A 26,399-nucleotide genomic window follows, 5' to 3' on the forward strand; every position below is an offset into this window, starting at 1 on the left:
ACCTTTATAAAACAATAGTTGATAGATCAAGTAATCATTTTTTTCTAATCAGCGTATAAATTTTGCAAATATTTTGGTTTTTATTACAGAACAAAATCCATGTCTCAAAATTAATGTTTAACAAAGATAAGATTGTAAGACTTACCTGGTTTAATCTCATCTCTGAATCTGATGTTGGCTAACACAAAGTGTAAGACCACTGGACATTTGGGATCCTCTGGGTCCTCAAACACGTAGCATTCCTTGCGACCCTCAACATTCACAATGTTCTGATCAATCTTTGGAAATGGCACTTTATTCAGATTGGCCCATTGCTGAGCTAACAATATTTCCTGAAATGTCATTTATCAAATACTTAAAATTCATTTGATAAAACTAATCTAATAATGAATAAATTATTATGATAATCTTAATTGCTTATTAAGTTGAAGGAAATTAAAGATGATGAGAAAATTTTTCCAAATACAAAACAACATTGTCATTGAATATTACAGTAAACAAACTTTTATTCGAGAGGACTTTATTTCACAATTTACTAGAGATAGACTGGTTTGTAAAGACTAATTTTCGTGATCAAGCCTTATGATTATACACCCATGTTGTCATTTACAACCAACCAGCATAAACTGGTTCAGGGCTAGAAATATTCACATCAAAGAAGCTCTCACTAGCCTCGTGAAAAACTTCTGTGGGCGTTACCTTAAAGGGGAGGGCAGTGTCACTGGGGCGAGCACTGAAATCAAAGGACAGTATCAGGTCCACCTCCCTCTGGGGCCGCAGAACGAGGGGGAAGGGCGAGTTAAAGGTCAGACCCCCATCAACCACATACAGCTTCTTCATGGAGGTCGGGTACATCTCAAAGATCTTGGAAAAGGGGTCTGAAATTTTGGATGAAAATAGTAAAGAGTTACCGTACTGTAAATTCCTAATTAAAAATGAGGAATTTAATATCAGTGTAAAATCGCAAAAAGCACATCTTGCGGATTTTAAAATCTCACTTATTTTTCAGGTGCACAGATACTATAAGCAAGTAAGATAAGAATTTGGCATTTGCAATTTAATATTCTTGCGATTTGATGAAAAACAGTTGAATCACAGAATTAAGTACTCGCGTAAAATAAGGAATCTGCAGTATATAAGATTATGCATTGCATTGAATATTTCAAATGTGAGGTAATATTTGTGCAGTGACTAAATTCCTACCAATTCAGATGTTACTGTAGATTCCTTATCTTATGTGAGTACTAGTATTTAAAATCTCTTCTTAGTGAATCTCAAGAAGTTAAAATCCTGAGTGCTTAAATACTGTAATGATTTCATACAGTATACAGCCAAAAAAAAAGCGAGATTTAAACTAAAAGAGGAACTTCTTGCAATTTTACGCATATACATGTATCAATTCCTTGCGTTTATATATAATATCATGTAAGCTTAAGCTTATCTGAAAAGGGTTTTAACAAAATTACTAGGGGTATGATTTCCTAGTAGAAAACATTTTCTTTATACAAAAGGAAAAATAGTAAAGTCATCAGGAAGAGATTTCATCCTCTTCGTAAAAAGACATTCAAATTCAACAAATAAGAAACTCCAGATGGATTGAAAGCCATCTTACAAAACATAAAAGAAAAGAGCCACTCACTTGCACCACTGAAAGATGCATCAAGATCATCAAAGGCTGGACTACTTGGGTCTGCGAATGGTGAGAAGGGGTAGCAATGAGACATGGACAGGCCTCGCATGAAGCTGTGGACCTTGGCCGCTCGGCCTTCAATGGATTTCATGAAATGACTGCTTTGGTAGAGGTTCTTGAACATGTCTTTCCAGAAGGAAGGTCTGCTGGTTGTCTTTTTTCTGCTGCTGATTCTCAAGGCTTTCTTTGGTTTCAATATGTGTTTTTTTTCTGCTTCATTTTCATCACTGTCAGATTCACTTGAGTCACTTTCTTCGTCAGATTGTGTTGACAAATCATTCGCCAGTTCTTTCACTACAAAAATATAATGTCATTAAAAGACACCAAATCATAGTGTTGCTTTGGCACCTTCCTGTGTTCACTTTTTAAACAAACTAAATTTTTTGTTAAATAGACTCTCATATGAAATTTTGTAATATATGTTATCTAGTCAAAGAGAGATAACTGTTTTTTGCTTTAAATCGGCTAAAAGGATAACAATCTATAAATTTAAGCTTTATCCCCCTAGGAAACAAAAATTTATTTTTTTAAGCTGATTAAATAGAGTGTTACTAGACTTTGACCCGTGTGTGCACGGGTTGACATTGTATATTATGTCGGGCATTTACAAAATAGATATGATACATCAAATTTGCACACCATGTTGACATTCAGAACTCTCGGAAATGTTCATATTAAACACACTGAGTTAGCATTATCTCCTGTATTTTCTTTCATGAACAGAATATATAGCAAATGTTTAATGAAAATTTACACTTATTTGTATTATTGTTTTTGAGTTTATCCATGCAAATGTGATATTGTGGAAACATAAAGTAAAGAGCATCCTGTGATTTAGCGGGAGTGCAATGTGCATGCGCAAGATTGTAAAATCCGAAAAATTCAGATGATTTCCAGATTTGTAAAAGGAATTTTCTTTGATTATTAATTAACGAAGCCTGATTGAGAAAAAAATAAAAACAAATTGGTAATCTCCAAGTACCAATGATGTCAAAAATATTTAAAACGAAAGATAGTTGTCTTCCGATTTCTCTGTATTAAAGCCCAAAAATTTGAGTCTATTATTTTGATATAAAAGTATAGATTTGGAAAATTCATTACAATAATTTTGTTGTTTTACAGAGGGGAACATTTATGTTTAAAGACATGAAAAAATGAGCATTTTTTAACGGATGATTTTCAGCGACCGAGAAGCTCAATTAATAGTGAGAAAATAAAAACTTTGAAGGCATATAAGAAGAGGGGTTTGAAGATCTCATTATCAAATATTGGAGTAAAATCATATAGAAAAAATTAAGAGTAAACTTTTTTGTCTAAAGAGCATGCAATGAAAGACTTCCTTATCCAAAAGTTCATGTCAGGGCCTACATTGCAACCTCTCAGAATAGAAAAATTCCATAAGCATACCTGTATTCTTTTTACTGAACAACAAAAGAGCATGATTTATCTAGCCAAACTATATATATATACATTACCCATTTCTTCCCGCTCCTGTTCTACATCATCTGATATGTCTTGCTCACAGGCGGCTTTCTTGTCATCCCGTAACAACCTAGAGATCTGTATACAGAAGGCACTTCCCCATACACCTACAAAACAAAGATGTTGATATTTTAACTTTTTAACAAGGTGTGCATGTGGTTTGCTATAAACTAGTACTGTTTAAAATTGAAAAAAATGTTGTGCAATTTCTTAAAGCTGAACACCGCTCGTAAAAAGGCACCATCACACGGATACCTGGTATATAAACCGATTTCGTTACACCCAATTGCATACCTGAACCTGAACCTAAACCCTCGTGGTCGACATGTAGTATTCCTTTCTTTGTTTTTAGATTTTATGCATTTTATTCTTATTTTGTTTGAATTATATTCTGACCAGTTTATTTGATGTTAGTATTCTCCTGGCTTGAAAAAAAAATCTGTAAAACTTGATAATTCCATCGCGACCGAGTAAAACGCGAGGCAAGATGCACGTCCACACAGGTGAGACCTCTACAGCAAACTACTTTAAACTGCTAAGAGGTCTGCAGCTTTATTATAGGGGTTGTAGAGATAATGGTGGTAAGAGAGAAATATGACAATGTCTATTTATGAGCAGTGTTCAGTTTTAAATTGCTAACATTTAACATATAATAAAGGACTATATATGATATGGGCCTAAAATGGCCCCCTAAAATGAACATCATCATTTTTCTGTAATTCTTTGTTTCCTTTGTACACATATACGTGTAAAGTTATTTCATAATTTTCCTTTTGATTCAAATGCCCACAATTTAGAAATATGACATCACAAAGTTAACCTTTTCCCACCATTTTTCAGTTTAAGCATTTAACACTTGTTTTTAAACAGTTTTTCTTTCAGAAATCATTGAGCGCATGCTTGAACAAACAAAATTTTTTAATCAGAGGTATTTCTATCCTAGATTAATCAGGGACAAAAATATTTTCCTTGTTCAAAGTGTCGCTCTATATTTCTCATTTGAATAAAGATAAGAAAAATGTCAATTTTTGAACAATTTTGATTAAATTATAAAAAATTGCGTAACTTCTGACGTCATAAACTGCCTGTTAGTGCAAATAATTTAAATAATAAGTAAAAATTATATATCAACTCTTCTAAAATATAACATAACAATTTAATGTAATTGACTTTAAAAAATGACGAATTATTGGGACCAAATATGACCGATATCATATATAGTTGTTTTAAATTATAATATAATTTTGCACTTATATGTACGTAGAGGAGTTTTAGTTTGCTTGAGCAAGTTATGTCCCTTTATAGGAGAATCAATTGAAAGTGCTGTCAAAAACTTGAGGTGTACGTACATGTCTACCAGTACATTTGAATTTTCAAATTAACTCATCACTCAAGATGTAGAAGTTGGAATAATTTATTTTGTGTCAATAAAATGTTAATTCAAACAGTAAAACATGCTTCTAACGAAGTGCCAGGGACGGGCGATTTTACTACACTATAAACATAATTTGTCATATCCATGAGGTTTACAACATGTAATAAAGTCTCGGGAATGAAAATTGCTTCGCTTTAAGCATCAATTCGTTATACCGGGAAAGCATCAATTCACTATAACCGTGTTTTACTGTAATTATGGGCATGAAAATGCACTAGATTGTCCGCACTTGTGTTGCAGGTTGGGAGCACTATATTTAACTCTAGCAATCTATGACCCAGGAGGCTTTGTTTTTTACATCATTAGTGATTTCATTATCAATGAACAAGCACTCATTATGGTTGCATAAGTATATCAATAATTTACCTTGTAAGAAATGGAGGGGTGGCTCCTCATACTGTTTTACTAACTGTCCCATAAAAAACTTGCTTCCAAAGAGCTGAGATTTCATAAATGTTCCATATTTTGGAAGGCCTATCTCATAAGGAGTAAACTCCATCCATTCTGAAAAAAAATTCCTTATTATAGGTACTGGTAAATGTTAAGAAAATAACCAGTAACAAGAGGCCCATGGGCCACATTGCTCACCTGAGCAACAATAGACATTATAAAATCAGCTTTACAGAGTTATATACAAAAGAAAAATATAAACAATGTAGTCTAACAGACCCTGTATTTAAAAAATCATTTTTTCCCTGGATATTCTGTTTATCATTGATCCCTTTTTGTCAAAGTATAGTCATTTCACATATTGAGCATTACAGTTCTCAAGAAGATCTACCGGTAAATCAAATGGGATATAAACCTACATCAAACTTGTGAAGCCCAAGAATTGTCCAGTGGCCAAAGTCTAAACAATTTTAAAGAATCAAAAATATGTCAAAATGCTTGCATATAAGTAAACCCATAACTTATAACATTTGAGTTTTGGTGAATTTAAAATGTTTTCCTTTGTAAAATTGGACCCCCCCCCCCCCCATGTGGGTCCATCCTTCTCCTGAAAAATATGATTTTGACGAATTTGAATCTACACTATCTAAGGTTGCTCTCACTAATGTTGCACCTTTTCTAAGACAATGTTTTTTTTAGAAAAAGATTGTTCTCAATATATTCCTTTGTAAAGATTTAACCGATCCCTATTGTGCCCCTACCATACCTGCGGAGATCATAATTTGACCAAACTTGAATCTCCCCTACCTGATGATACTTCACACAAATTACAGCTTTTCTGGCCAGTCGTGTTCTGAGTAGAAGATTTAGAATAAAATTTCTCTTTATATTTCTATGTAAAAATTTGCCCCCCCCCCCCATCGTGGCCCCACATTACCCCCAGGGACCATGATTTGAGCAAACTTGAATCTGCACTATTTGAGGATGCTTCCAACCAAGTTTCAGCTTTTCTGGCCAAATGGTTTTTGAGAAGAAGATTTTTAAAGATTAACTCTATATACTCCTATGTTTCCTTTACTATGTAAACAATGCTTTTGTTTACATTTTAAATGTGGAAGTGAAAAGTCCAATTTTAGACCTTAATTGAATGTGTTAAACGTTTATGAACTGTTTATTTATGCTTAAGATGAATAAAAAGATAGACAAATCAGCTTGAAAAAGATTTTTTACTAGTATATTGAACCTATGTAAACAAAACCAGGACACGAGCCTTGTTTACATAACAAAGAATTGTGAGCTCTGTATCTTGCTTATAAACTAATGACTGACTCTCAATTTTCAATTCATCATTAGAAATGAATATATAAAGCATTGTAAATAATAAAAACAGAAAAATAGAATTTGACCAAAATCGTGACCATGATACCCCTTAAAGGACTTTGTTTACTCAGGGTTTGAGTTCTCAAATCCGGAAAGTTTAATGTCATGAGTAAAATTTGTTTCAAACACAAAAAGTATTTATGAAATGAATTATCATTGACAAAAAACTCGATATTTTTACAATATTGTTGAATAGGCTCAAACAAAGTTTGACTTTAAGCAAAACAGAGGAAATTCGGACTAAATTTTTCAGATTTTGTTTTCCATTGAAATATTTTTGGTAGTACTAATTAATATTAAAAGTTAAGATTTTAATTTTGTTAGTCAACATAATTATGCATATTTTCTGTTGGTTTTATCTCGCTTTTTCGTTAAAATAATCATATGGCACATACTACAAAAATATTCAGAAATGCTTAAAAATAATAAAAGACACCATATCTCAAAATTTTGATCATTGACCTTATATAAATTTTATGCCAGCAGTTTCAGCTTTCCTGGCCAAATGGTTCATGAGAAATATATTTTATGCCAGCAGTCCTTCAACCCCCATTGTGGGTCAACCTTACCCCCGGGGACCATGAATTGAACAAATTTGAATCAACACTTTCTGTTCTACACAAGTTTCAGCTTTTCTAGCCAAATCGTTTTTGAGAAGATTTTTGAAAAATATCACAAAATTTTCAATAAATCCTAATTATTTCCCCTTAAAATAGGGCATGACCCTTTATTTTAACAAACTTTAATCCCCTTTACCCAATGATAATTTGTGCCAAGTTTGGTTGAAATTGGCCCAGTGGTCCAGGTTTACAAACAAAGAGACGGATGCCGGACAAAAAGTGATCAGAAAAGCTCACTTGGGCTTTCAGCTCAGGTGAGCTAAAAAGGTTATTGATGATTTGAATATAAGATTTTTTTAAAAAAAATCAAGAGCATACCATGAAAGACTTCAGCGGAAACATTTTTTTTGACATGTAGGCAAGTATACAGTGGCATAGGAACTTCGGCCTTCTTCAAAATATCCTGCTGATCAGTTAACTTTGACTCTAATCTCTGTCAAAAAAAACAAAACAAATAAAATACCCATTTTACCAAATAAATTATTAACCACAGGTTGCTAACTTGTATCAAGCTGCAGGAGATTTAAACAAAAAAACCAGTCCTGATGAAATTTTCCCCGTTTGTTTTACATTACAGGTATTTCAATATCATTACAGGTAGGTGTGAGGACTCACGTTTTTGAGGATTGTGTCCCCCACTAGGCACCCAAAGAAATCTGTGAAGCTGACCGGCTGTCCCTGGCGCCTCTTCTGGACAATTCTGGAGACATAAGTGTACAGACTTTGTGGTTTCAGCAGCCAAAAAGGACTGTGTTCTATATTTCTACCTAGCTCCTCTCGGAGTTCCCCCGGTGTTTTCTGTGGCCAGTCTGGGTGAGAGTAAAGCTGAGACAAATACCTGCCAAATAAAAGTAAGAGATTATGATTTACTTTCTCTCTCTCTCTCTCTCTCTCTCTCAAACGTGGAGGACAGCAAAAATAATCACTACTATTTATTAGTACTTTTTTCCACTGTCAGGATTTTTTAAAATGACAAATGTAAACATTTTCCTTTAACCAATGAAAATACATGTAAAACCAATGTTAGAATCTTTAAAAGAAAAAGAATATTTTCAAAAAGCTGTCATTTAAAATTTACCATGCAGATCCTGAAAGTCCTCCGACATAAGTGGTCATGTCTAAAATGTGACTGTCCACTAGGGCTGTGAATACTCCACTGTAGGCGGTCATAGCTCTGAACCCCCCTCCAGATCCTATCACCCCAATGTTGGGGACCTGAAAAAAAAAACCACACAAATACTTATGTACTCAATCACACTTCACTACATCAGCCATTTCGTAAAATGGACAACTTTTTATTAAAGGCTTCATACTTTTCAAGAGCATGACCAAGTCTGCTTAACATTAAAAATTTTAAAGAGTTCTGGTACACAGCTGAATTAAATATCATGTATATTAATTTATTTAGTGTATTTATGAATATGCATACTGGTAGTTTAATATAACAAAAAAAATAAATTGCTGAATTGACTTGCACATGGAAATAGAATTTTAAGAATAAAAAGTTCATACATCTCTCTCTTTTGTGGGCGCATCTTCACCCAATATGTTCTTCATGGCTTCAAAGACCTTTTTCCTCCTCCTCTCTGCAAATGCCCTCTCGTCACCGCAGAGTGCTAAACTAAATCTTAGTTGAGGTTCACATCTATTTAAAAGAAATTATGAAAGTTTATAATGGACATTTTTTACGCTATATAAATAGGAATGAATTACAAAAAGGGGGGATAATTCATACTTTAATTGTCTGTGACCTGATCCTTTTAACCCTTCATGACTTCATTTTTACTGAAATTTTTCTTTGAATTACTACACTATGCTTTACATTTATTATTCTAATCAATTATGGCTCAGTGGTCATAAGCATTTGGTCTGTTGGTTCCAATCCTACTATGGGCACTTGATGTTGTGTGTTGTGCCCCTGAACAAGGTACTAAATCTGCATTGTGGCTAGTACAACTGAAATTAGGTACTGACTTACACTGGGCTGGTGCACCATCCTGAGGGAACTAATTCACCTTATCTACCTAGCATTGTACAAATCAGACTCTAAGTAAAACACAAGAGTAAGAAAAGATTTCTTTAGTCATTTTACTGATAACTTCTCTCAGTAAGTGCTGTCTCTATGAGCCATACTGCTTATAAAGTATTTCACTAACTACCTAGTAACTTAATTTTCAAACAGTATTAGTTATATTCACACTAAATTTTTTTTTATCACAGTGTCAAATATATCTTAAAAATCTCTTTTATCCCTGTTGATTTATATTGATAACAACGTGATATTGGGATGATTATTGATCGATTTGTGTGATAGATAAAGATACAGTACATAGAAATATATACGTCTTTGTCTTATTTTCCAATTACCAGGTAATTAAAATTCTAAAAGCAATATAAATCAGTCAAGCATTTGACTTTAGGCCATTAATGCTTTAAAAGATTTTTGCACCAGGATGTTTGAATTTGTTTGACAATGACATTTTAAGTATTTAAACAAACACTGTATTTGAAACCAAATGAATTTGTTGAAAATTCGGAAACCTAATTAAAAGTAAAATGCATCCCTCAATCCCCTTCCCCAAAGAAACAAAAACAGAGCATAGCCAGACAATGACCATGAAGGGAAACAGCTTAAGGACATTAGTTTTTATATGTTTAGAAGAAACTGCTTCTGAAATGTTGATTTTTCTGTCCATGGATCCCATTGTTAAGCATTATAATTGTGATCTAAAATACTTTAACCTACTGGTACATTATATTCTGATAGATGAATGTCGAGACGTTGATAAATTTTGCCCATTTTTGATCTTACCTAAAGAATAAGTTTGAATTAATATTTAGGCTGAAATTCTTTCATGGGAGCTAAGTAATGTGTGATTGATCTTATCAATCAAAGCTGCCTCCTGGTCTGATTTTGAGCGCATAAAAGTAAATTATGTTTGGCATTTATATTGCATGACTTAAATTATCAAAGAGTTCATACATGTAAGAAGAAAGAAAAAAATTGATATATGAACCTTAAAGAAACTCTTATAAAAATTTCAGTTTATAAACAATATCTCCTAGTTACTTAAGAATTCGCTTTACTCTATGCTTGTGAAAGGATTGAGTTTTTTTTCCCATTTTACAGTTGCAATGTAAAGTTGTCGAGCAGGGAATTGCAATGACAAACACACTATTCATGCATGGCTCATTCTCTTATGATCATTGTTTTTATTGTCAAACCACAAAAAGTAATTTCTTCTTTTTTTTTTTTTTTAAGTTTCTTTCACTTTACAATAATCACAATTTGGAATAATTTGGCTTCAGAACTTTACATTAACTTTAGTGCATGATGCTAAATGTAAGAGGTAAAACTTGGCTTCAGAACTTTAATAACTTTAGTGCATGATGCTTAATGTAAGAGGCAAAACTTCCAAAAAGGTATTTTTCACTCAAACATTAATTCATCATCAAATTAATTATAAATCAGAGCTATTAAATGTTTCATGTTTATATTACTTGATAATTTGAATAGAACAAACTGTACCATACGATTGTTTAATACAATAAGTACATATTAAAGATTTAAAAAACAATCTTAACTACCTGGTAAACAATTGTCATACAATGCAGTAGCTAGGTTTTGCTACAAAAAAGTAAGTTAGCATTCTGTTTGGAAAAACTTGATTTTAGGCAGATTTTGAAGAAAAAAAGCTGCAATACTGTCTATTTTTCGAGGATGGGACATGTGGTGGCAACTGGCTTGAACATTAATCTGCTTATCTGAAGAGTTTCTAAATTTTAGTCCTTTGATTTTCATATTTTTATAGCTATAAAATTGTATATGGCTGTCATTTCATCAGTGCAATAATTGATTTAATTAACCACTATATGTAGATATATGTTAGTATTATTGATAAAATTTTGCTCCTCAAACCAAATAGATCCACCCCCCCATTTCCTTCAACCATGAAGTCAGACTTACTTGTGGTGTGCCCACATCTCAATTACCACTTTTGATGTCTGAAAATAAAAATAATCTTTCTTTAATCTATTGACAATTAAATTTGTACATGAAACATGAATTCATTTGAAGTGGGGAGTGTACCTCATTGAATTGAAGTGTCATTTCTTCTTTAGAATAGGGCAAACTGGTTAATGCTATTTTTTGAGGTTGTCCAAGCTTTTCATCAATTGTATAGTTAGCATCCATTAAAGTCACCTCTGGAAGTGGAGAAAAGAGATCAAGTTTTACAAGAATACAAAACAATCAGAATACACTTTAAAACACAAAGAAACATTTCTTTCTTTTTCTAATATCTATTCATGTGAGGTTGAAGAATGTGGTATTTTGCCATGTTCAACTGAATGATGAACAAACCGTGATAGGTCACTTCATAGAGGAAGTTTTAGAGGAATGCGAGGGTAGAGAATTATTAGTATTTTGAAATTGTTTCTGTCACATTGACTGTTAACTTTAACCTTTTCTTCATTTATATCTCCAACATAATTCCCACCATTTCTCGATTTTGAATGCCAAATTTTTCTAAGCTTCATTATTCAAATTAATTATTCCAAGATACAGATCATCAATATCCTTAAGAGCTTGCAATAATGAGAAGTTGATGACAATTCTGACCACGTATCTTCATCATCTTCTTGTGACAAGAGGTCCATACATATTTGAGTATTAAAGGGAGTTCCTACATCGAAACTTTCGATATAGTTTATCTCAACCAGGAAGGCAATGCATAAACAAGAAAAGTGGTCTTAAAAAATACTTCCTAGCATTTTTCTAAAAAAACAAAGTACTGTAGTACAGAATCTATTTCACCATCTTCCTTATTACTGTAAACATGACATCATTTAAATTTAAAATTAACCACACTTAGAGATACATGTAACGGGTACTTTTAAATTACATGTAGGTGAAAAACTGGATCAGTCTATGAGAAAAAAAAAAACCGTATGTGTATCTCGTAAACTAAAAAACTCTATCCAGATGTCCATACATACCTATTTCTGAAGGTATCTTTGGATTGAGGTAAAATTTGAATGTCTCGTTCCACTCTGGGTCTGTGTTGTTGTCAAAAGCATTGGTTCTCTGGTAACAGTTAGGGGCCCCTTGCACCATCAAGACTACATATGGATCAGGGGTGTCCACTGCAAGAAATGGGAAAATAAACAATCTCACTGATGCATTATTAAATGATCTCACTGAAACATTATTAAATGATCTCACTGAAACATTATTAAATGATCTCACTAAAGCATTATTAAATGATCTCATTGAAGCATTATTAAATGATCTCATTGAAGCATTCTCTATCATGGAGCTATAAAGTGCAATTGATTCAAATTATCCTCAAAATCTATATACATACTTGTACCTGTATATATGTAAATTATGTATGTCTTTATGTCTTACATGATTGGTTATTATATTAGATGGGGGTTTAGTTTTTGTTTATATTAATAATTTCTATGCTCATAATTTCATGCAGTTAAACTTCTGGGCTGCGTTTTACAAAAGAACTTACGACTTACAACCAAATTAATGAATGCTAATTAGTCACCAACTAATCAATGAATTATTCTTATGGCTGGAAAATATAATTTTGGGAATTAAAGTATTTGTAAACAAATGGTTTTATGTCAATTTGGTTCTCTAAAGATCATCTTACAAGACAGTAAATATTTACGACTTTGTCGTAAGTTCTTTTGTGAAATGCAGCCCTGTATCCCATGTGCTTGTACCCTGAAATTAACTTAGCCAACTATAAATGCCTATTTCATCAAAACAAGTTCCGCATTACAAAAGTACAAGACCTAGCTTGAAATACAGTACCTTTGCAATGAATTGTACAAGAAAAATCATTGGAAATGCCACACTCTATGATCAGCCCATTTTTGATCTTTGAAATAATCAAGAAGAACCAGGATCTTAATGAATTATTTATAACTTAATCTTAAGTCCCCTCACATCATTGAGCTTATATATAATTGCTTGTAAATCCATCCTGACTAAGAAATTTGGATTCTAACAAAAATGTGCTTTCATGCATATGTACAAAAGTTAGGGTATTTAAATATATAGTTTACAAACAGTGACTTCCTGTATAAAGGCCCAAATCTTCCTATTAACCTTTGTAATTTGTAAGAACTGCTCCTCTTTACTGTAAGAGATACATTCAAACAACGTCATGGAGAACAAGGGTATTATTCATTAAGTACAGGAAAAACCATTTGGAAATATGTGTTAAGAAATGGGCACTCTAAGTCATTGTTAAAAGTAAATACTTGTTTGTTCTTTTACCAATCCCTCAATTTATTTAAGGTCCAGTGTATGAAAATTGTTTTTTTTTTATCAGCTTAATCTGACCCACTGGTAAAATTATCCTATGAATTTGTTGTAGCTCATGCATGTATTTCATAATACACATACACATGTCTTTGTAATAGCCTTTTGTGATCTGGATTCCACGCACCACTCGGACATACAGAACGGCACAGGGGTCATGGGTCACCTGCAAAAGAATTGTCTCAAAATTTCAAAATTGACATATAGGGAAGCCCATTTAATATATACTGTAGATTCCTAATTAAACACAAAGAATAAATATCCATGTAAAATTGTGAGAAGAAGGTCTCACATATATTTTAAAATCTCGATTTTATTTTTCGGACAAATGTAAACTAGATGAAACTAAAAATTTGGTGTTCGCTTATACTCTCACGATCTGATGCAAAACAGTTGAATCATGGAAATGAGTATTGAAATAATGAATCTAAAGAAATTTTAATATGTCGATTGTCCATGATTATATGTACCCAGTATTTTACAAAAAATTGAAGGAAAATGTCATAAAATGACCACGGGTCATAAAATAGTTCCAGTGAGTACTTGTTTACATTGATCTTCAATAATATCACATACAAGAATCTCTTTTCGAATACCCTATTATTTGTATATCAAATTTTAAAGGTGTCTATTTGTAATTTAATGCTGGATAGAGCAATGTTAATAAATAGAGTACATGTATAATACATGTACAGTGATAAATAATAAAAACATGGGATGTGACAGAGGAAGAAGCTTCCTTGATCATAGATACTAAAAATACTAAACATGCTTGGTAGTACATGCTATTTTCACTTAATATATGGAATAAGAATTAAAAACTCTCACATTGAAGCTGATCAAATCAATGGATGTTCTAAATTTACACCTGAAATTTCAAATCTGTGACTCATTTTTAAAAATCACCCCATATGTGCTAAATATGACACCATGTGCTAGTCATATGTTCAGACATTTAAAAGCTTTTTTTTGTCTTGATTCTCGATGAATGAAAATTTGTTACAAGATCATAATGCCGGTATTTCATTCATAAAATTACCATATCTGAGAGAGGAAGGGCAAACTAAAATATGTACTATATTTTGACTTTCCAGTCAAGATTCATTTTGTAAAATATCATTTTTTGAGTCATAAGATTGTTTTAAAACACATGAAATTAAGTTTACAATTGTATACTCAATCAGCATTTGTGAATCAAAATGTCCAGGGATCAAAAATCTTAAAAGTTTAGTGTTGAGTATAACATATGTATTTTGTAAGTTTTAACAATTTTCAATGTGTATAAGAATTTTTGAAATGACACATATGTTTGATAGTAAACTTCATTTTTTCCCAATAATATCTACAATATAATTTTCTCCTACACTTGAAGTGAGTGCAGCTACCTTAGTAAAATGCTTATTAAACACTAGCTTACCTGGAATACCTGAAATGGGTCGAAACTGAAATAAAAATTGAACAATCATTAACATTTAAACAAAACTAGACAGTCGGTATATAATCATAAAGAAAGAGGCATATTAGCAGTGATAAGTATTAGACGATTGAGCTTTTCAGAGCTAGCTGGCCTATGTGGATTTAATTGTACAATGTCTGACTTCAGCATGCATACTATTCCCCCACCCCCTCCAAATTAATCCTGCAATCAACAATCCAGATAGGAAAGTGATACAGTGGATTTTTTTTAGATTGTTGCTAGTGACAATATGCTCTTACCTTACTTATTGATACCATAGACAATGATGTCTAGACAACTTCAGGTTTATTATTTTCTTGCAGAATATGGTGCAAAATGTAGCTCATGTATTGGTGGCAACAGCATGTGCCACAAACATTTGCACATTTGTTACTAAGAACATTGTTTTGAAGTATTAAGGTGTCATGAAGAAAGAGTTGAGCAAACAAAATATAGAATTTTTTTTGTAAAACCTTATTTGTTTGGCAAATCAAATCTTATCTACCGGTAAATCGTACATCAACATAAATGGCCTATGCTCCGCCAATAGGATGCCTGTGCAAATTAAATGTATCATCAACTTGGTTTTACAGTAAAACTCAGTTTTAGCAGTCTTAGAGAGCAATGGATTTGGTTTGCTATATCTTTAATTCTTTTAATTAGAGCATACATATTTGTTATAATAAGTATAGGAAATTTGTTATATAATATACACATATTTTCTTCCACAACACTACAATTTTTACATCTCGGGGCATGAAATTGAAATAAATATACATTCGTTATTTCAAAACCTTAAAGAATCAGATTGTAAATAAAAGGATTTTTGTTGAAATCAATTCATTCAAACTATTATGCAATTGATAATGCTAATGCTAACTTTTAACACTTTAAAGATATTCAATGTACAGTAATAGCTTTACATTTCATTTCTTTTAACTTTTAGGGACTCAGAATTGAAAATCACTTTGTTCTAGTTGTTATATACAAATTCTTTACAACCATCAAATTCTGCATGAATTTGCAAAAAATGTTGCCAGGGACTCCATAAGAATTTGCTACATCAAGGTTTCACTTTAACCGTGTTTGTACTAAACAAGTTTTAATGTACATTTAGTTTTTGTACAAATTAAATATGTAACTTCAAAGGATATAGTAAGTCCCTTTCTAATATTAGTTGTAAAAAATTGAACCATAAGAAATGGATTTAATACTGTCTACCTAATGTTATTTGACCGAAACATAATTTTGGGCAGTTTATGCTTCTTTATAAACCCACATGTAGAAGTGATATTCATTGTTAGAAAAGACTTTTGGCACAGACTCGTGTAAACTTAATACGTAAAGTTTCAGTCAGATACTGATGTTGGCTTAACGAATCCTTTCCTTACAGATGATAAATACGGTATGTATAATTAAATCTAACTTCACAGAAACATAATGTCAATATGTACCATATTTATGACAATTGATTATGATGGCCAACACTCAGAAGATAAGTTATTGCATGAAGAGTGTTTTACAAATTGTTTTCGAAATATTTAAATACATAAATGAGAAGCATATAACAATTTTGTTTTAGATTTTATAAACTTTATGGACAAGTTTTTTTATACTTGTATGCTTTTAAAGTCCAGGATTTATGTCTAGAACACTTTCTTTTTTAAATCTTAATTGACACTCAATCATTTATTAAAAAATTTAAAAACCCTACAGAAATTCTACTTATAAACCAGCTATGTATAATATAAATAATATGACAAATATAGATCATTCTTGATAAAACTAGGTCATAATACTTACTCGTTGTTGTTCATCTCTGAGTTTGGTAATAAATGGGAGGTCCTCACCGGTGGAGTAAGTCGTAGGTCTACAAAATAATAAAATGATTTTACAAGCCTTGTTTGTACCCAGTTTGTTATTTAAAGTTGGTATAGCAGCAAATAATAAATATTTCACAAGTATTTCAAGCATGCTGTCATTTCTTTCATGATACTGATCAAAACATAAATACCCACTGAAGTTCATTAAAAAAAACCTTTCTGCTCGAGTAAACAATTGACAGATCACAAAAAATATGAATAAAGGAGAATTGTCTTTTGTCCTCTGAAACAACGAAATCACACACAAAGATTGGTTATACTTAGATCAACTTTGGTTCGAGTACTGACGTCTATAAACTTGTGTTATTTGTTATACAGCAACACATGAAAGCTATAAACAATCCTTATAAAGAAAATTTCCTTACCCTTTCACACTCAATTTCTTCAAATGAAATGCAGAGTTAAAGGCATTTCATCATATTGATCTCTGACTGATCAGACAGCAAGGGGATCTGCATGTCATTAATAAATATATATTCAAGATTTCTTTTTTCTACCATATAGATATATTCACCCGTGTTTAATTGACTTCACACCCGACAAGCCTCACCATGAAATACTAGCAAGTCGATTACAGTTGGAATTTCCAATTTGGATGTAAAAACTAGATCTAAATGTGGATACATCAAAGGCATTGTTCAGTATTTGTTTGACAAATACTCCTCACCTGAATATTTCATACAAATTAATTCTTGAATACCTATATTCTCTCTTCAAATGATTAGAAATAATTTGACAAAGTAAACATTTATCACCAAAAACTAGTTCATTGAAACTTTTTGCATGATCTTATTTCAACATTCAAGACTGTGTAAAGTAAACAAAAATTTATAAAAGCAGACTCACTGTTTGTGGACAAAAAGCAATGCTGGCTTATTCTCACTATTTATATAAATGTTAATCTTTGAAATTGAGACATAAAATGTATAATTTAGCTGTTACTAGAATTTGACAGGCAGGTTACGTACTCCACCTAATCCTCAATTGACCTTGCTATTAAGCTTAATAATTATGATGAAAATTAAAAATGCTTTCTATAGTTAGAATTCAAAGAATGAAGTTATAAATGTTACACTCACATTTTTATATCCGTGCAGTTTGCAACGTACCATCTATACCGGTACATACATATTCCTAGCTTGTTGATATAGAAAAACAATCCTGCTGAATGATAGGATATAAGGAAGTTATTCCATTAAGTTCTTTAACGCTTCTTATAAACAGGAAACATCCCCTTTCCAGATTAGTATTTCGTAAAAAATCAGATAAGTACACCGGAACTACCGGAACTGCCAGAGTCAGTACTTTTAAGAATGAATTCCTTTAGCAAGGGCGATGGATTAACACACAGATGTCCCAATACACATCTACAGATCTCTGAATTAAACTTGCAGTAATCTATCTTCCATGCTTTTACATTATACAATACAACCTTAGGGCTGTATGAGGACTTTCTCCAACTTGACTCAGTCAGTCACAAACTGAATCTGATAACTTCAGCTTTTCAGGCATAGGCGGGGAATTGAAATTTAAAAGATATACTGAGTATAATTATTCATTTTGTTGTTCAACCCCTATGGCATGCAAAAAATAAATGATTGATCTATACACATCAAAACATAAAAAGCTTGAATATATTTAATTCCATGGTCCATATTGGTTACATTAAATTCAACAGTTTACCTGATAATAATTTACACATTTTTTGAAAACAGAGGTTTAGAAAAATGATGTGTAAGATTGACGAATGAAAAAATTATATGTCTTGAAAAGAGAGAGAGATCAAGATCGAGAGATCAAGATCTTCTTTCAAGCAAAGAGGTAACACCCCCCCCCCCCCCCCCCCCCGAAAAAAAAGGAAGGATCTAGACATTCAAGAAAATACTGTAATAATAACATGTATTGGTATATGTAAACATCAAAGATGTAACGTAATGCTCAAAAGGTAAAAAGATTATTTAGGGAAGGGAACAATAGGGTTGCTTTTAATAAAATACAGTTTTTCTAAAGAGATCTGGTAATTGTTTATATAAGCCCAATTTGCATTTATTAAAAACTTGCTACATATATACTTTGCCTAGAAAATTTATGTGTTCACATTTATCTCTTTTGGTTTTATTAATAAAATTTCAATCATTCTGAATGATATGTAAAACCTTTGATAATATTGTGCTCAATATTGAACATATCTTTGTGTTATCAATGATACCATGAAAGAGGGGGTGTTATATGTCTTGAAGATCTTGTGCTGAATCCTTTTGTTCATAATCAACATCTAAACTATAACTTCAAGATTTGTTTATCCAAACCAATAGGTAAAACAAAGGCTCCATTATTATAATTTATATACTGCAGAGCCGTTTATCTAGAATAAATTCAGGTTGCAAATAATGTAATTATCATTGAAAAAAAAAAGTTTTGTAACTTGATAACTTTTATTGTAAAAAGAATGTAATTTAAAAATAAACTTTTATTCTTACAAATATTTAAAACATTCAGTCTCCAATTAGTGTTGGTGATATTTCTAAACAGGTCAGGATATCCGCATAATATATACATCAACTTCCATGAAGCCAAAATGCTTTGGCCGAGGAAGATATTAAGAGTTATTTTAATGTTAATATATTTTCCTTGAAAATTAGAAGCTTTATGTTGAAATGTAACATAAGCTTATCAACAATACCATTACTGTCATCAAATCATCTGAAGCAATAATTGATTTGTTTTAAAGGCGTATAAAATCCATCAAAACTGAAAGTGTCATGCCCCATGTCCCACTTCCACAAAAGATGTGTATCAAACTCTCTGACCACTGTAGTGGTCAATAAGGAAAGACCTGAACATTATTTCTTCACCCTTTGGGCATCATTAAAATAGGGGCCATCTGAATAATTCATTTCATCCCACAGTAATACATGTATAATATATGGATGATATGAGAGAGATACATGCATTTACATTATACAATTCACTTTATCCTATCTTGAATAAACCAGCAGATTTCTGTTAAGATTGACTATTCATTGTATGTAGATCTGAAGAGGAAACTTGCAAGTAAGTTTAAATTTATTCAATTTTTGTTGTTAAAATAACATTTAATACCATCTCTTGATACAAAGTTTACAGAGTATAGACTTCGGTTTAACGGAAAGTTTAAATCAATGTTTTTACAGTGATTGGTTAGCAGATAGATAGGAGACACTTAATTAAAAGCTGTTGTGTCGACTTGTCGTTATCTTTTCTCAAATGTAAGATCAAATGATTAGGAATTTTTTTCCCCTGAAAACAACAGTAAATACATACCATTTATATAGACATGTACATGTTACAAAAGCTGTCCTATGGCTTGTTGAATTTTACTCCCAGATTTTCTTAGCACATGGTACAGGCATATATAAATTTAAATGCTTCCCTATTTAAACATTTGCTAACAAATAGTAGAAATTTATTTAGCTTTTAATCTTCAGTAACAATACTTTGTTAACAAAAGGCTTGTTATAATCCAATTGACACTCCATTGCTATAGTACACATCTGAATTTCGCAACAGCTATAGTCCAGCTGGTGATTTCCAATCCAATCCAATTATAAAACTGATTAAAATCTACCTTGCTACTGGGTAAAGTCTTCACTCAAACAATCAACTTGTTCAAGGTAAGTACCCCATTTTACCATTTACAAATAAACCTCATTTCTCTACTCCACAATCTTATGAAGAAATATTATCAGTCATTCCGAACTTATATCTACTAAATGGTTTTAAGAGAAAGTAATGCATGTATGTATGTCCATGCTTCATGCATAAATACGACATTGACCATTGATACAAGTTCTTCAAACGTTAATGCAACAATGAAAACTTAAAAGAAAAGGAGCCTGCCCTCAGTTGTATTTTTCAAAAAGCATTCTTAGAGCAAAAGCAGTATAATTAAAATTTGTTACAATGGTATATGTATAAGGGCTTGTGTATTTATCAAGATAAAGTACCGGGTATTATAAATTGCTTTTCTCTTAAGTTGCACTGAATTAAAACAGCTGAGAGAGAGAGAGAGAGGCTTTAATTCTGCTCTAATTTTCTGAGATGCATGTTTAAGAATCAAAATCATTCCATACTGATACCAAATAATTCCAATACAAAAGTAATAGAAAAAATCAGTAAATAAATATTGTTCTAACTTGTTTAAAAAAAATCATTCCACAAAGCAAGTATCAACATCAAGAAAGACAATTCAAATACAAAAGAGATGGAAAAAAAATTGGTATTGGGAGTAATATTTGAAGAGTTTTGCCCCTTTAACTCATCACATCACAATTATACAATTACCTTGTGCTGACTTCTCCTAACTTCAATTTTAGACCTGGCTGCAAAAAACAGAACAACCAGCCATGATCCTCACTTTCTTTTTAATATCCAGAGTTTGAGACAAAATAACACCTTCAGATCTTAATTAAAACCTGAAACAGAGACGGAGAGAGGTATTTCAATATCAATATCTGTGGTTTGTACTGATTAGAATGTTGATATTTCCTTTTCTTGCAATTAAACAGTGGGAGTGTCCTCAGGTTACTTCAACATGTATTTGGTAAAAGTCAACATCCTCTCATCTTAAACAAAAGCTAAATTTTATTGCCAGATGAGACAATTGTCCCAATTCCTCTCCAAACATGTGTTGGAATTCTTGACAAAAAGAGATTTTTTTACCTTTTTTCTTCTTAAACAGTCAAAATCTGACCTTAGGGCATGTTATAGTGTTCTAAATAAAAATCTTTACAATTAATAACAATCTAATTGCAATTCCACCTGTTAAAAGGTAAGGATGGAATTTCTAGTCTACATTCATGCATTGTACAGTAATTATTATAACAAAGCCTGTAAATCTAATTATACCACACAATGACAATTGGTATCACTGTCTCAGACTCTAAAGATTTAAGCAAACAAAGCTAAAATTCTCAGGATTTTTTTTTTTTGGGGGGGGGGGATTAATGGAGAGGGGAGAGGACAAGAAACTACTTCCTAGTATATATTTAAGGTTGTACCTGTGTATATGGTTAGGAAAGAAGATTAAGGTAAGGATACAAGGTTTTTAAAGTTAAATTCGGTTAATATTATATAATAGTATATAAAAAGGCACATTTTGTTGACGAGTGCACCACTGGTATTGATTTTAGGGTGCTTATCAACAAGTTACAACTTACCTTGAAAGAGTTTTTGAAATTTTTTTTGAATGTAGACCATGGGATACACTGTTCTTTAATCTGGTAAGAAAAGGAATTCCATTTTAACTTTTTTGTAAAAAATCTAATTCTATCATCTGTAATTTTAAAAAATGAAAGTAATATGGCTGTAATGCAAGTCAAAAAGTTATCCATCCCTCTATGACCAATTTCTTCCCCCATGCCAGGACAGGATAAATAAACATATGTATATATATCTAGAACCTGTGTCTTAGATGATAAAACTCTAGCTCAGCTAGAAACAAGAATGCATTGCATAATTTAACCATATTGTCTTTGTCTTTCTTATCCTTCTATAGAATACCGATAGACCTATGCAGACTGACCCCTCCCTCTCCCCATTCATCTCATCTTCTCCTTGCACAGCTCTACGTCTGCTAATATTTAAACTACCTGGTGAAATATATTAAAGCAGATCACAATGCACCTTAAACAAATACACAGGTAGACTGGATTTGGACATTTTATGTTTATAAATGGCATATGATATATATTTAACTGCTTGTGGAAACCCAGTTTAATTTTGTTAAAATTTAGTAGCTGAGGAGTATACCATACCCCATGCAACAAGTTGAGGGGGTAAAATGTTTTAGACCCATCTGTCAATCAGTCGTTTGGTCAGTCCATCAGTCCTAATCATTTCAATAAGCGCAACTCCTATTAACTGCTCATAAAAATTTGCAGGTAATAAGGACATAATGTGTTTATTGCATATTTGCAGGATTTTTCTATTTCTTTAATTTTCCAAAAATTTTGATCCTAAGATTTAGTCTCAGAACTTTGTCAGTGCAACTCCTCTTAAACCACTGCAAGGAATTTCATGAAACCTTGTAGGTACTGAGCACAAAAGGTATAAATGGGCATATTTGCAGGAAACTCTCGATTCCATTATTTTTCGGGACAGAAATATAAAAATTAAGACATTCTTATGTATGATTCTTGTTTTGAAATAGGGAGTGTGGGCAAACATTAGATCATGCATTCTTTGATTATCTCCTTTTGAATCATCTATCAACACCCTCAAAATTGTGAGAGAACCTGTCAGAAAGATTCATAAAGTTGAGAGGGGAAATTGTACAAAGATAAGGGGTACACAATAAATAGATTTGATTATTTCTTGTTTTGAAATCATTACAGTCTACAAACAAAATAATCTCCTTTGCAAACAAAACAGTTGACTCAGTTTTTCAAAATTAATATGTAGCCATCTTTAGTTAAGGGGCCAATGTACAGAAGAGAGTGACTTAATCACTCAAACGTGTTATATCAAACGGATTATATCAATCAAGAAAAATTTGACAGCTTGTGACTGTTGAATTCTAATTTTTTAATCTATTGTCCAATAATGAAAAAGTACATCACTTTTTAAAGCCTCTAACAGCATAATGAGTTTCCCAATTCATAGCTATAATTGTATTTTAATTTTAAGGAAACAAACATATCGCACTGTATTTGTAGCTGGCATACCTGAATCACTAATACTATATAGCAACCAAATCACTTCCTTTAGTGTACCCTTATCTGTGCACACTCTTGTCTTGGTCAATAGAGTGTTCCCAAGTATCGTACTAGGCCAGTAATTAAGTCTGTAAAATAGTGATGTAAGCTGGACCACAGGAAAGGGTCTCTATGGTTTATTCCATTGATTGATGGGGAGCAAGGTGATAAAATGTGTAGTCTATGGCTATGGAGTCTTTGGGTCAAGTGGAGGGGTGGTTGGACCTCAATAACTACCTCTCCTTGTGGAAATGTTTGTCACCACCCATAAAGCTCAGTCATGGAAGGTGAAATAATAAGTACTAAATTCTTTGTGAACAGCTTTGGGCCAAATTGATTAATTCAGAGATATAGAACTACATGTAGCAAATGTTTGAGTGTCTTTGCCAGTAAGGATTCATTTTGTGTAATTTTTTTAGGTTTCCAATTTGGAATGGTGCTTAATTATATGGGTCATCTTCAGTGAGCACCATTTTAATTAAAGATGATCTCTAAGTGTTGCTCTCCACCAAGCCCTGATTCCAAACAAAATGCATGATAATTACCAGTTACCAGTTTCTGCCCCAGATACATGCTGGAGTATCTCAGTATCCCTTTCATGCATGCTTGCTTTCGATACACAAGATAATCTTCTCTAATCACCAGGTAGTCAAAATATTCTAAAGAATGTTTAAAGTAAATGACAAAGGGCTTATTTATCCTGTTCCTGAGCTGTTGTCAGTTTTTAAGTAGTTTTTTATTTCATACGTAAGCTCTCCTCAAGACTGCAGTTTTCTATGACAGACTCCATAAGGAGGGGTGCATTGGTTCCAACACCTAACTTCTGAAGGGAGCTTAACGGTACTGTAGAGAGAGGCTATCTCAGGTAAAAATGACAATTGGGAGTTCAATTGCGTTCTAGATGAACGGTGTAGCACTGATATTATCGTGACAGGGAGAGGTACCTGGTCTAAGGCAGAGTAAACGTACTCCGTGTGCGAGAGAGGACTTTTGTGTGGGATGAATCAAATTCTAGTTCCGCTTTTTTGGGGGAGAATATAAAGCAGTCTCTTGACATTCGCATTTCATGACAATATTTTGACTGGATTCCTAATCAGTGGAAGGTTTTAAAGGCTCCGCTGTTTGTATAGGTAAGAAATGCACTGGTGTGAAACAGACTGTTCTTACTGTCTGACTTTCTTTAGGGCTAATGACAAACACATGAATTTTAATGCTAGATATTATTATACGTGTATCAAAATTTCACACCTAGTCAATTCTCTCTCTCTTTCTCTCATTCACTCTTTCCTCTTGCTCTCTCATTCTCTCTCTCTCATCAAATCAATCCTCTTTAATTTTTATGCGTGTTAATGCAGTTAGTTTTGAATTTTCATTGAATACTTTAGACAAGCATATCCAAGACCTTTGAAGTAACAATGCAGTCATTTATTTTGGGAAAATCTTTATGACCCAAATGTAACCTTACTTTAAAATTATTGAAATGATAATGAAAAGATAAATTAATACTTTTTAAAAGTGTTCATATTCATCATATACTTTTGCTAAAGAAAAAAAACCCAGCCATCATTACCATTAGGTATGCAAAATTGATAACAATATTGACAGGTTCAGAATAACTAAAGGTGAATAGAATACCATAATTAACACTGTGCAGTGTTTCTGTGAAATTCTAGAATCTTGTAACCCCCCCCCCCCCCCCTGATTTGAATCAAAATTCATATGCAAAACATTATCTAAAAGATATATTCAAAGAATCTCCTAACATGGGGGTTGGCAGTGACAATTAGTATAGATGCTACAAATTTTACACATTTCAATAGGAAAAAAAAATCTGTTAAACTAAGAGGAATGTTCTTACATTTTTCTTTGAAGGCCAATACTGTCAATATTGTATTCAATTTGAAGAGGATTGGGCAGCAATTTATAAACATCTCCCTTTATATTGCACAAAAGATCAGGTCAAAAAGTAGAATCCCTACATTTGAAGACAAATATAAGCTCTTTAAAGGGAGCTTGAACAAGTCTTGGGAAATATAATGAAATGGAATAAAATTAATACATGTACTGGAAGGATAAAATTGTTAAGCTACTAGCTGCATTGTATTTGCATGGACACTTTAATTGCAGAGTTTTCTTAAAGTTGCAGCATGAAATGGATTATTCTAAGCATACAGTTCCATAACATGCCACTAAAGGAAAATGAAGAAAGGATAAATTGCTGTGTCTGTCAAAAACTTAAACTGCTCTTTTGATAATTGAAAAAAGAAAGCAGAAAATGTTATGTAAAGCATGTTTTGTGATTTTCTGAAAAAAATTTAATAATACTGAGAAAAAATCAAAATTCTTTTTTGCAGTCCTACATGTATTATTTGGACTACATGAAGTGAAAATATTTCACATGAAAAATGATTTGCGAGTTAAATTATAATCTAGTTTTTAAAATAATATTGCCTGTTCTTTAATATTTTTCAAAAGAAAAGAATCTTTGAAGCATATATACATGTATCAAGATGGTTTACTGGCAGCAATTAATTATAAAGTATATTTTAAGTCTCTCTAAATTTTTGCTCAAGGAACTTTGATAGATAAAGATGTTATACTGAAAAGACTTGCAGAAATATTTAAAAAATTGTAATATGTCTATTTTGAGTATCAAAAGTAGCACAAGCATCAGGCCATGTTATTGAAAGAACAAGTTATAAAGTGAAAGGAAAATTTACTGTAAAATCACGTATATAACACACCCATGTAAATCATACCATCCTTTTTATGTAAAATTGTAAGAACAAAAATCAATAGATTTGTTTAAAACTCTATTATCATAAAACATCGATAGTTATTTTGGAAAATGGCGGCTGTTGATTTTCATCCCTTGAGCTATGTTCCGATCACAAAATTACAGAAATTGCATTTGGATTATAAAATGATCATGAAACATCGATAGTTTGGGGGGAAATTGCAGTCATTGATTTCGATTCTAAGCAAG

General features: G+C 32.1%; 2 protein-coding genes across 19 annotated transcripts in view; one reads left to right on the top strand and one right to left on the bottom strand.

The window, feature by feature from the left end:
- Positions 1-26,399, bottom strand: part of LOC128192942 (cytosolic phospholipase A2-like) — a 29,233-nt gene that overhangs the window by 1,790 nt on the left and 1,044 nt on the right. The window contains exons 1-16 of one of the 7 annotated variants that reach the window (XM_052866048.1): positions 21,003-21,132; positions 16,600-16,666; positions 14,758-14,782; positions 13,425-13,506; positions 11,996-12,142; positions 11,088-11,203; positions 10,965-11,002; positions 8,510-8,642; positions 8,076-8,212; positions 7,613-7,835; positions 7,316-7,430; positions 4,974-5,111; positions 3,166-3,279; positions 1,640-1,984; positions 700-878; positions 146-332 (exon numbers count right to left, since the gene is read on the bottom strand). In XM_052866048.1, the coding sequence (XP_052722008.1) occupies positions 146-332; positions 700-878; positions 1,640-1,984; positions 3,166-3,279; positions 4,974-5,111; positions 7,316-7,430; positions 7,613-7,835; positions 8,076-8,212; positions 8,510-8,642; positions 10,965-11,002; positions 11,088-11,203; positions 11,996-12,142; positions 13,425-13,506; positions 14,758-14,782; positions 16,600-16,613 (1,993 nt within the window). In that variant the 5' untranslated portion in view covers positions 16,614-16,666; positions 21,003-21,132. Of the gene's footprint in view, positions 1-145; positions 333-699; positions 879-1,639; positions 1,985-3,165; positions 3,280-4,973; positions 5,112-7,315; positions 7,431-7,612; positions 7,836-8,075; positions 8,213-8,509; positions 8,643-10,964; positions 11,003-11,087; positions 11,204-11,995; positions 12,143-12,827; positions 13,396-13,424; positions 13,507-14,757; positions 14,783-16,599; positions 16,667-16,814; positions 16,983-17,044; positions 17,091-17,758; positions 18,369-19,982; positions 20,060-21,002; positions 21,133-26,399 lie in introns of those variants that run through there. The other 6 variants (XM_052866046.1, XM_052866045.1, XM_052866049.1 and 3 more) reach the window with 6 other exon arrangements.
- LOC128192945 (prostaglandin G/H synthase 2-like) overlaps positions 7,725-26,399 on the top strand; it is a 36,316-nt gene continuing 17,641 nt past the window's right edge. For 2 of the 12 annotated variants that reach the window (XM_052866055.1, XM_052866063.1), the window contains exon 1: positions 7,725-7,848. Coding sequence is in view for 2 of the 12 variants with exons in the window: in XM_052866052.1 (XP_052722012.1) it covers positions 23,665-23,700 (36 nt within the window). In the remaining 10 variants the exon portion in view is untranslated. The other 10 variants (XM_052866052.1, XM_052866053.1, XM_052866054.1 and 7 more) reach the window with 8 other exon arrangements.

This window comes from Crassostrea angulata, chromosome 7 (genome assembly GCF_025612915.1).
Source record: "Crassostrea angulata isolate pt1a10 chromosome 7, ASM2561291v2, whole genome shotgun sequence".
NCBI lineage: Eukaryota > Metazoa > Mollusca > Bivalvia > Ostreida > Ostreidae > Magallana > Magallana angulata.